Raw genomic sequence first — 12,544 nt, 5'->3', positions numbered from 1 at the left:
GGGGTGAAATTCACAGCTGATTCAATGTTTAATGTCTCTCCTCCTCCTGCAGAAATAACATCCAGCAGCTCCTCACATCCATCAGGCCCGGCACACAGAGATGAATCCCTGAGAGCCAAACGCATCAGCCACAAAATCTTCTCCATCTCCTCCTCTCTCTTTTATTTCTGTCCCATATCTCTCTGTGCTGAGCAGGTAGATAGAAAAATTATTCAAATTGAATCCCCCCCGTTCGTAGGTACAGGAGGGAGGGGGGCAAGGAGGAGCGGGGGTGGGGACAACGGGGATATGAGGGCAGATTTTCTGGAGCGTTATCTTTTTTTTTATTCCAGGAGGAGAGCGACGAGAAGACGCAGCAAAGAAAAAAGATTTATGTTTATTATTCTGTATTTTGTTCCTCCCTCACGAGGAAGAGATTCATAAAACTGGCAATTTCAACATCATGACACTACAATCTGACGTGAGAGCAGCTATCACAGGATGTGAAACTGGAACAGTGCGGTCAAACTCGATGTCTTTAACTCTGTGTCGATTCGCTTCTTTCACAAAAAGGTGCAGCAACCGAGCTCAGCTGTCATCCCCGTCTTTGTGCTTTTACATCGACTCTGTCAAATCAGAAAACGTCGAGGCGGCGCGTACGAGCACGCATGCACCACGCTGCGCTCCTCAGCTAGCTCGCCTGACACCGCGTCGTGTTCGCTCCGTCTCCGCTCCGGAGTGGAACGCACCCCCGTCTCTGCTCTCCAGCTGAGCGGCTGTGCTATCAGTGACTCCGTTCACCGGACCAAAGCGGACACTCAACGCCCGTCTGTTCCTGCAGGGGGCGCTGGAGGCTCATCAGCAGCAGCCGCCATGTTGGAAATGCTGTCTAGCTAACTTTGAGTCAAGCTAACGACAGGCTGCCAGCTCAGCCTACACGCCTAACTATGAACAACAACGTCTCGCCTGTGGAGTGTACAGCTTGTGACTTCCTGTGTTCCTGCAGCCGGCCTCTAGTGGACACTCGATGAACTGCAGGATTTTGCACTTCCACATGGGCTTCATTTATGAAGACCGGAGGTTGTCGCTTGTATCAAACTGTACAGAGACGTTAAGCTCCATGTTGTTGCTGAATCTAAAAAATAATGATTATCTTGCAGGTCACTTCTCAAACACATCTGACGTCTAAGAGGTCTTTCCCTAAAGACATCCGACCTCCAGACCTGCACAGGAGTCATTCCTCGGCTCGCAGGGAACAAATCTCTGTTCCTGGTTTTAATGAGGACAAATCTGCAGGAAGCTTTTCGGCTTAGGCTCTTAATAGCTGAACATCAAAATAACACTTTGAGAACACCTGATGTTGGAGAAAATCAAAAGAGGAACATCCTGGTTTTTTTTAACCTTTTCTTCACATTTAAAATCTGGCAGCGATATTAAATCTCATGTGAACGACACTTTTTAAAGAAGATTTCAGAAGTTGTGTTCATCTGCTCACATTCAGTTTGGGAATATTTCTCTCCTCTCTACACGTCTTAATATTAATATATGAATATATATTTAAGTGTTGTGTGTTACGAGGAGCTCTGCGGGGGAGTTGGAGCATTATGCAGAGATCTCTTTGTCCCCTCAGAGGTTTTATAACGTTTACATTGAGAGAGAAAAAAAGAAAAAGAAAAGTCACATGGAGGGCCGGCCTTCAGCGCAGGGTGAAGAAGAAGCCCGCTGTGTCAGGAATATGTGTTTGGATGTTTCTCGCTCTGAATGAGAGAAATTCTCCTCGCTCTGATTCATGAATAGAGCGGCAGCCTTGGCGGTGGGTGTCGGCGTTCGCAGCCCGAGAGGAGGAAAGAAAAAAAAAAAAAAAAGAGGTTTTGTGAAACCTACGGACGGCCTTGATTCCAGCGGAGAGGAGGAGGAAGGTGTCACGTGTTCGAGCGGGAGGACAGGAGGGAAAAAGACATCGAATGAATCATACGTTGAACTTTTCGTCTTAAATCAGCTTTGGGAAACTTTGGGGACATTGCACAGCAAATCTTTTATGCTGTTCTGTTTGTTGCCTATTGAAGGTGGGTGAGCGCCCCGTTTGTTAGTTGCGTCCACGTAGCGTTTTTTTTGCCGGGCAGAAAAAGATCAAGAAGCGTTTGTGCACTGTCGGATCAGAAAGACAAAACGACCCTCGAGCCCCCTCAGTCATCATGAGTCTAATCTGTTAATAGAATCATCGACTACAGTGTAGAAGTGGTAAAACTAACAAAAATGACGTGACAATGATCTGTAATTATCCTTTAAAACATCCGTCAGCAGCCTGTGACAGCGGCTCAGCTCGCACGAGGAGCAGGAGGAGATTCAACTCTCCCCAGCTGGGAAGTTTTGTGATTATTAAAGACGTGTGAACGCAGATGGATGATGATGACGATGATGACGATGATGATGACGATGATGACGATGATGACGATGATGACGCGGCCACACTGAGCGGAGAGCAACGAACGAGGGAAGAGAAGGAAGTGAAAACCTGACGTGTGTTTCCTGTTTGTTAACGAGCCATGTCAGGAGCTCAAAGTGTGAGGTTAAAGGGTTAATGAAGGAGTCATCCAGCTGTGCAGAGAGAAGCAAACATCCTAATGAAGGTACACGCTCTCACTCTCACGTCATCCACCGTCGTTTGCTTCCACCTCGTCACAGGAGAGAAGCATCAGGACTCAGCCGCTCGCCTCCTTCTTACGGATTTAAAGTATTCATGATGAGCTCACTTAAATTGATGCAATCCACTTAGAAGAAACGACGTACATCAGAGAGCGACAAACCGCTTCAAGTCCGATCGGACACACAGGTGCTGACAGGAAGTGACCACAGGCGCTGACAGGAAGTGACCACAGGTGCTTTTTTCAAAGAGTTCTAATCAGCATCAAAACCATCCTAACATCATTGTAATCAAACAAAACTCTCATCATCATCACAATCGTCGTCAATGATGATCATAAAGGTCGAATGTGTCCATTAAAAGTTGGGTCTTTAGTTTTTTCTTAAAGATGCAAATGTTTGGTAGATCGTCCCACCACCGGGGGGCGACAGAGGAGATGAGTCTAGTTATGTTGCATTCAGGTGCTGCTCGGGTGGTCCAAGTTTCCGAGCTGGAAAGTCAGAGTCTGAACGTTGTAACAACAGAAACAAACAGGGAGGACGCTACGAAGAAGATCAGTGAAATGTAAGTGGAAAAGTTAACGTGAAAAACGCGATTAAATAAAAAAGTAATAAAAATCAAAAAACAACATGTGGTGACGATTCTGTCGGCAAGTCGGTTAGGTTTCCGAGTTGAGCAGGTCTTCATGTGAATTTCACAACTCCGACGTGTCCGACACCACATGAAGGCAGCAACCTTGTTGTGAAGGTTGGATCGGCGGAGCGTAGGGGGCGTGAGCGAGCGTAGACCTGGATGAGAGTGCTGGTTTGATGCCAGCACTAACTGGGAGCCAGCGGAGGGAGAGGAAATGTTGAGAAATGTAACATTGGACATGTTGTCTGACACTTTCTGACAGAACTTGTTTGTTCTTTAACAGAAAACAACACGGAGATCTCGACTGCGGAGGAGGTGATTATTAGAAATCACAGCCAACCAAATGGCTCCATCATCACAGCTGATATGAACTCTGTCCTGCAGCTCTGATTCTCCAGTGTGTGTCATTCAGCGTCTGCATGATTTATAATCTGATTTAAATGGACAGCTGTACAGAGAGCAGGTTTTTCTTTTCCAGAGGATTCTGATCCAACTAAATCCTGACGCTGTCGGATCTGTTTGAGACTCTGCAGCTCCACCACTGGCTCCATGGTTCCTGCTTTCCCTGAAGTCTTAGACCCTGAGGATTCACACTTTGGGTTCTCTTTGTATCAGTAGAGCTGGTGCCTTGTTGTTGTGTGGCGTGGGCACAGTTTCTCACAGAGGGACCAGGACGTATATCTTAGCTCCTTAGCTTGATGCTAACTATACTGGAAAATGCCATCAACTGGCTAACATAAATAGCCGTAAGGTTATCTCAACATATTCAACAAACAACAGCGTGTGTACTCGTACTTACAGGCATGTGTTTCCTAAACTATGTGGAGACAAGCTGCTGACTCATGCTAGGTGTTATAAACGCTGCATGACTCGCTTTTAACGTCTCTGCTGCCTCCTTCTGGGTGGAGGTATGTGATGCGTTCAGGTGCATTATGTTTTGCTGTACTCCTTGATGTATTGAAAAGGAGCAAATGTTCAAACACAACTCAATAAGTAGAGTCAGTAAGAGCGGAAACACGTCAGCAATCCGTAACTTTAGGGTCCCTTTTGGTTCAGGTCTGTCTTTCTCGTGGTCGGGCGGCGTCCTAGCGCCCTCTATTGGCCCTCCACCCCTGCTTGGTATCACCTTCTGTATGGCTGAATCTGGTTGCACCTGCACAGTAAGAAGTTTCTTCGCTTGCAGGCAAAGAAAATGGGAAAAAAAAAAAATAGTAATTGCAAATAAGATGAACTGACTCTTGCTGATGGGTAACGCCATTTTTTCTAACACATCAGTCCCAGCTTCTTCTTTTAAAAGTGTGATTTCTTGGGAACACACAGTGCTGCTTTAAGTGTGAGCGCGTGTGGAGCGTCTCTTTGTTTGAAGATGTCGATACGTCACCTGGCAGTGTGAGGGTTGACAGTTTTAGTCATCGATTAGTGGTCTTAACCCTTTTATAAATGACTCCCCTCAGATGCTAAAAAAGCTGCTAGACTGAATTTAATGTATGCCCGGTTCTCCTGTGTGCCAGAATGCAAAGACTCACATTTCAACATCCTCTGTGTGCTGCGCTCAGTCTCCTCGACTCCAATACGCTGCGAGTCTCTTTTCAAAGGAGTCAGAGTGCGTGCAGGATTAAGGGTGTATACGATGATTAGCTCTTACCGTTGAAGCCAACAGCGCGGATGTGAGCCAGCAGCTCCTTGCCGTCGATGTTGGCCATGCGCGGGCAGAGGCCGGGGTATCCGGCGCAGAGCTCGCGGTGCATGTGGTGCAGAGCGTGGGCCATGGCGTACACGGCGTCCATCACAAACTGAACCTTCCCCTCCTGCTCGTAGCTCGAGTCACGGCCCACTTTCTCCAGACCTGCAGGAGAAACGCAAGAGACGTCAGCCGACCTATCACAGGAGAACACGTCGGACCGATTCCTCGCTTTCCAGGTCGATCCACGTCTTTGTTTTTAGTTAAAGTGTGTCCAACGCTCTTCTTGTTTCCTTAAGTACCTGAGCTGAAAAATGAGCCGTGAAATCAAGAAATACGATACTTCATTGATCCTGCAAAGAGTAAAGATTTTACACTCTGCGAGTGAGACATGCTGCACACATGCACAAACAGGATCCAGACTTGCTCACCGGCCTGAGGCGACCCTCAGCTTCAAACCCAAATCCCTTGAAGGAGTGCGGCCCAAATTGTTTCATCACTTCAAAATGGAAATCCGTACAATGATTATTATTTTTTTTTCCCCCAAAGGTAGTCACTCACATTCGTTATTGAGGTTGTTCAGGAATTCAGGACTTTTTGCCGTGGGTCCCCTTTGGGCTCAGCTTTAAAAAAGTTTATTCATGAAGCACTTTTTTTTTTTATTGAAGACAAAAATTATAACTTAGGTTTAAGATAAAATCAATGTCTTCCATTTTTTTAAACCCTTTTTTTGTCATACAGAACAAATAAACAAAAAACACAGGAAAACAGACAAAAAAATAATCATGAAGCACATTTAAAAAACAAAAACCACACTTCCAGTTAGCCACACATACACAGAGAATAAAGTGTGCGTGCACATAGTATGAAAAAGAATCAAACATTTGGAAGGTAAAGCACAGAAACAGTCTGAGCTCCTTTCTCTGAGTTTTTCAACCAAAAGATTTTTGGAGTTTGTCCTTGCCGCTGGGCAGAGAGTAACTCACAAAGGATTATGGGAAAGTGAAATGAGAGCCTTTCCCTTTAACTAACCCATTACCGTACTGAAATACATTTGAGTCCGTCTCATTAGCTGTGATTGAATAACAAAGTGGAGGAGACATCGCGCCTGTTTCATTTGAAACTCCCTCTGAACATTTTCTCAGAGTAATTACGGATATTAGCGCCGCGGAGCTGTGCGATCACGCCGCCGGCTGCAGAAGTGGGCAGGAGGAAAGTAACTGCTGGACTGGACCCTCCATCAACACACGAGACGCTTCAGAATTAATAGGGGAGCTTAGAAATGAAATCCAATTTTATTTTAATAGCAGGCGGGCGGCGAGGGGAGAACCCGTCCACGGGGGAGACGTTTGCACCGGCGGTAAAGACTGATTACACGTCCGCGCGGCGGTAATGAATGAGACTTGAAAAGGCGGGCGGGGAGCCGATGATGTCAGAGAGGAGATGTACGGTCGGGATGCAGATCATGGCGTTCCGCTGCGGGTGATGAGTGCTTCCTCAATATTTAAAGAATACACGTTTGATGCTATAAATTCGAACGGGGCCTGAAGGCATCGTTTTAGAAGCGCCTCGTCCTCGGGGTCTGACTCAGAGTCTCGCACTGGATCACACTTGGAGCATTGTTAAAGTCGAGATGCAGCGACTGCAGGTTACATCTTCTGTCTGATTTGATTTATTGACGTTTACAAAAAGTGATGCGTTCACTGCTCTCAGGTCGTTCCCCCTTCAAAACGTCGTATATGACTTTATAGTAAGGATTATCATACCTCCATTTAGAGATTCATTAACATCTGAAAACAAGTCGTTGGAGCGTGAGCGTTGTGTTTGGCCACCTGAACGCTGTTTGACTCGGCTGTGTACAAACAGGCGGCGATGACTGATGATGATGAGAGGCTGTGACTGAGGGGAGGCGGCGTGCCCCGACAGACAGCTTCATCACGCCTGCTGGCATTTCAATTACACATCACTTACGGGACAAATTTAATTCCTTCCTGACAGGATGGACGAGTTTCTGTTTACACCCCTCTCTCTCTCTCTCTCTCTCTCTCTCTCTCTCTCTCTCTCTCTCTCTCTCTCTCTCTCTCGCTCTCGAAGTCATCCTTCTGTTTCAATTAGATTTGGAAATTAGATAAACTGCAAACTAATTACAGAGGTTAGCAGGGACGGGATGCGTTCAGGGGGGAAAGCCTCGCCGTGGTGCCTGACTACATTAACATTAAAGTGGGATTTTCTTTTTTTTCTACTGGCTGCTGTTTATCAGTGATGTCAGTCTGTGTCAGATTAATACTGATGTTTCCTCACAGCGCCGGGTCTGACTCATGTTCTAAAAACAGGAAGAGCGTTCTGTGCATTAACAGCCTTTAAGTTATCCACGCGAGCGCGTCGTCACTCAAACGGCTCCGAGACATTTATGAGTTTCAAAATGTAGAAACCTCGTTCAGCCATTTTTTCATTCAGTATAAAAACACTGAGTCACATTTATTCAGGTGTTTTCAAAGGACTAAAGTGACTCGAAAACTTTGGATATGAAGATTTGAGTCCTGAATGGAGAGCGAGTCGCCCCCTCAGGAAGACAGAACCTCGTGTTGTTTGACCTGCGTGCACCATGTCGACCAGGAAGACCAACCAAGTCCCAAGTCACGACTGATACATGTAAAAAGGCCCTGACACGCCACGCACACGCCTCACGTCGCTTTTATTCTCTCGGCCAAAAAGTTGCACCTGAACGCACCACAAAGACGACAGCCGACGACCGCTGTCTGTCGTTGTTATGATGTCACTCACCACTCACTTTACACGGACTTACATCAAGAATAATGTCTGATGAAAAGTTGCCGTTGTCAGATGACAGCGGCGTGCTGAACCTGTGTCGAGAGCTCCGAACAGCCAATCAGAGAGATTCCTCTCACCGACCGCCAACGCCGGTTTAACGTATCAGATCGTGCAGAAAAAGGACACATCTGAAAGACTAGAGCGACGACCAGGGGTCACATGACCCACAACTGCTCATTCAGCGTAAACTCCTCTGAAGGAGAGATCTTTCTAGAAGATTTCATGTGGGGAGAAGGAAGTCAGAAATCAGGACGCAGAAGAAGAAGTTCCTGCCAACGTCTTCTCTGTGTGTCCGAGTCCTGCTCAACATTCAACAGCTGCTGGATCTCTGGCGTGAAGGCCGTCCACCGTCCTCTCACAGCCTTCAAACACAAGAAGACCGTCCGCCTCTGTCCACGCCGATTCTTCATCGGCGGACGTCTCCAAAGGAAAAAAAAACCAAACGCACAGCACGATGGAAAACACAGCGGAGGCTTTTCACATGTAAATCCTGCTTTCACGTCGGCTCAGTGTAATTCACGGGAGATCTGGAGCACAGAGGAATACAAAAGGAAGGAACACAGCTGTAAACAACAACAACAACAAGGTGCGAAAACAATGTGGCTCTTAAGTCAGCAAACGCATCGTTCAACAAAGCAGAAGAAACATGAAATATTCATGTTCTCTTCTGATCCTCAGTGAACGGAGCGCTGAAATCCTCCTCCACCCGCTTTACCTCAGCTCCATGCTTTTCCATTAAGACCTAAATATCCGGATGATTAAGTTAAAGGATTCTTCACCTATTTGCATTAAGCTTTGCATCATTAGTTCATGCTGGTTGTGTTGAATGGTGGTGAATCCAGCCCTCATTTTTGCCCTGAGATGAGAAAATCATGTTTTTCTTTGCCTGAATGTTTTTCTTTATATGACACAAAAATCGTCATATTGCTTCACGTAAAGAATTTTAGGCTGGCAGGGAAGAAGTACAAGTTGAGTTTCTCATGTTTTCATCCACTGAAGCTACAGAAATAGAGAGTGGTCTGCAGCGCGGTGCATTCTGGGAGTTGTAGTATTTGATTCAAATCAGTTTAAAATAGATTTCTCCGACTTATATGACCCAATTTCGCTACGTGTTCATGTTTCATATCGCTTGTAGATCAGTTATGAGGAGTTTCCAGGTTTTATTGAATCGTCTGTCCTTCAGAACATTTCTTCTCCTTTCCAAATGGAGCGTGTTAGTTAGATCTTCTAACCACGTTTCAGACGTACAGAAGGAACAGCTACGCTTTCCCAATAGACAATAAGAGAGAGAGTGCCATTGTGTCTTAATTCGTTCTCGATCGATCGATCAATCTCAGCACTTTTTATCTCGTCTTTCTTTCATCTTGTTTTTAAAGTTTGCAATCAGCTGACAGCCCTCAATTACACTGCTCATAAAATCCCAAACTCAATGCATGCACAAGAAGAAGAAAGCACTGATTGATGACCAGGAGGTCAAACTTACAGACGTGTGGACCAAACAGCAGATGAAGGGTTCGGCGTGACGAGAGCAGGAAGTGGAAATAGTTTTCTTCTCACGTCGTGTGATGTGAGCGTTTGAAGGCGGGGGAGGGGCTGGAAGTGGAGGTTGTAATAATGAAGTCTGATAGTGACAGTATTAAACGGTCTTTCAGAACTGATGCTGGCAGAGAGTGAGGTGAAGTGTCTGCTGCCGACATAATCCCTTAATGGAAGCTAATGGTATTTCATGTTCAGACCTCAGGCCACCATGGCTCATGGATATTTAATTACACCGACTGATTACAATTAATGTGCGGACCTTTCCCAGCGGCCTTCCCACAGGGATCAGTGTGGACACCATCAGAACCTGAGTTACACTCTGAGATGTATATTTTAGGTCGTTGCTTTAATGAGCTGAGGATTAAAAGTCCGGGGTTTGTTATTTTGGCCTTTGCAGTTTTGTTTTTAACCCATATAAAAGTGAGCATAGTTGGACGACATGGAGGACAGATTTTGCAACAAGCCTGTTGGCTGATAAAAGACTGAAAGTAAACTCCGCTTTAACATCGATGGCACATTTTAAATGGTCCCATAATTTAAAAAAGAAAAGAAAGAAAATCATTCTGGAAACACATTATTTACACCATAAACTCATCAAATGGTTTTAATACACCGGCCAGCGTCCACCTAACACGCTCAGGAGTGTTTGCATGAAGCGCTACACGTCCACTCTGTCTCCATGACAACCGCCTGTTTACAACGGCCGCTGGATGACCCACATTGCCGCGTATAATTTTGTTTTTTCTTTTATTTCCCCCCCGATCATACGCGGAGTAACGAGGAGGCGGGTACGAGACGCGATCTGTAGGAGACCTCGAGGAAAAACAAACGTTTGAAAAGCTGAACGATTTTTAACTTGAGCGCTCAGAGAGGCTGAAACAAGAAAAACACGGGAGCCTAAAATACAAACATTTTGTAACTTCCGAGGACTTTGGACAAGAGGAAGATAATGGATGGATAATTGTTGCGAAAATTCTAGCTTTTGTCCAAAGCTTTTTGTTGATTGTCTGAAAGTATGCTAGCATGAGAGCTAAGCTGCTAGCTAACTACAAATACAAGACCGTATAAAAAGGTTTAAACGACGAGAGTCCTCAATCAACCAGAGCAGCTGATTAGTTGAAAACTCATGATTGCATCGACTGGGCTGTGTTGGGTTTTCTCTCTCTCTCTCTCTCTCTCTCTCTCTCTCTCCGTCTCTGATGGTGAATCAATAGAACAGCAGAGGCCATTAGACGCCTAATTTCAGATGATTAAAAAGGCAGCAGATCAGAGATCCTGCAGGACTTGACTGCTTTGAGATGAGCATTCACAACCAGCAGCTCAGATGAACAGAAGAAAAAGTGTTTTTTTTTCATGAAGGCTCTTATTATAAAACACTCAGGGAGCACATGCAATTTGCCGTGATTACAGCTGGACCCTCAGAAACCCCCCCGGAGACGCCCTCGGAGAGTGAGCAGGTGGAAGGTCAATTCTGAATCACAGGCGTGACTGACAGTTGATCTTCTTCTAAAAATGAACAAATAACAAACAGATCTATAATCTTGTAATTTCTCAATAAGGGGGGAGTTGGCCATTTGTGTTCACAGAAGCAGCTGAGGGGTTTTGTACACGGGTGAAAACACCATCGGAGAAGTGCCCGCCTGCTTCACTCCCGTGATTCACCGCCAGCCTTTCGTTAAATGCAGGGTCGGAAAACTGAAGCATGAATTTGAAAGTGGCTTTCCTTCAGACACCACTGTGCTCCCACCTGCAGCACTATGAGCTTACAGAGCTCTTTGTAGCTCTTAACAACATACATACTGCCTGCACCTCCCCACACACACACACACACACACACACACACAGCAGCAGATGTTGACCTGATGACTCAGCGACTCAGAGAAGAGCAGCAGCCTGATCAAAGCCGTCCACTGGCTGGCTGTGTTCAGCACTCACACACTGTCCCGTCTGCCGCACGCTCGGCTCGCCCTTGTTTACCCAACACCTCACCTGCTTCTCAAATCCTGTTTCTCCGTGTCCCACGTGTTTGTAGAAGACTTGGCCCTGTTCTGCAGTAATAGTCCTCCTGAGTCTGGAAGGATTACATGATGCTGCAGGGGCTGTGCAGTCAGCACACAGACACTCAGCGGGACGTGATGGGAGAGGAGAAGAAGAACTCATTTGAGCCGCAGACTCAACAGCGTCTCGTTTACATCGGACCACATGCTCGAGTTCAGCCCGCTGGGGTTTTGTTGGAGGGCGACAGCTTCTCTGCGTTAAGCTCACGAAGTTTCATTTCTTTCTATTTTTATCCTCTCTCTTGTTCCACTCGTGTTTCTGCCTTTATGAACTTCCATTATCTATATTGCTTTTCCCGTTCGAGGTCGCAGGGGTGCTGGAGCCATCCCATCTGTCGATAGGCAAGAGGCGGGGCTACACCTGTCAATCACAGGGCGAACCAGCCTGGCTCACATGGGATTTTAAAGTCGCCAGTCAACCGAACCAGCATGTGTTTGGACTGTGGGAGAGAACCCGGAGAGAACCCAGGACATGCACGGGGGATTCAAACCAGCAACCTCCTGAAAAGAAAAACATTTTGAGCTTACACCATTTTGTCTCTTTGCATCCTTTGGAGTTAATCTAACTGGTTTACTTTAATTTTCTTTATCTGACGTCTTTTTTTTTTATTATGATGCAGCACTTAAAGACGCTCAGACTTAAACACTGAGCTCCCTGTCCTGACTTCATCAGATGACATCTTTATGATGCACGCTGTGAATGGCCGTGTGCTGCAGGGTGTCAGGCGGAGGTTAGAGAGCTCCGGCCTCTGGGTAAGTGTTAACTCTCCGGCTCATGAATATAAATGGAGGAGAGGTCGGGTGTGAGAGTCGCCAAAAGACACTCGAGACCTTATGTAATGTCCAACGTGGAGGCGGAGCTCCTGCGACTGTCAGGTTCAGGTCTCACCAAACTCACTCTGTGATATTCCACTACATGGATTCGCTCAGTTAATAAATGTTGAGTGATGAAGGAGCGAATGGAAGTTTAATCCAGAGGCGACCGACCAGAAGATCCTGAAAACGTTTCTCCTCTGCTTCCTGTTTGAAACGTTTCTCCACATTTCCTCTTCCTGTTACTGTTTTATCACTTCACCACGTTTCTTAGACTGCTGTGGGACCCCATCACCCCCACCTGGAGGGAGGGGGGGGGGGGTGATTCGGGGGCAGCCTGTGTGATCTGATCCTGCTTTGTCATTG

The 12,544-nt window shown here is 46.2% G+C and overlaps 1 protein-coding gene across 1 annotated transcript in view; it reads right to left on the bottom strand.

Annotated features, from left to right (window-relative positions):
• Positions 1-12,544, bottom strand: part of LOC306824895 (metabotropic glutamate receptor 8-like) — a 94,247-nt gene that overhangs the window by 18,635 nt on the left and 63,068 nt on the right. The window contains exon 7 of the mRNA XM_079345303.1: positions 4,902-5,102. Within this exon, the coding sequence (XP_079201429.1) occupies positions 4,902-5,102 (201 nt within the window). The remainder of the gene's footprint in view (positions 1-4,901; positions 5,103-12,544) is intronic.

The sequence above is a fragment of the Symphodus melops genome (genome assembly GCF_947650265.1).
Source record: "Symphodus melops genome assembly, chromosome: 6".
NCBI classification, from domain to species: domain Eukaryota; kingdom Metazoa; phylum Chordata; class Actinopteri; order Labriformes; family Labridae; genus Symphodus; species Symphodus melops.
This window is presented reverse-complemented; position numbering and strand designations above follow the sequence as displayed.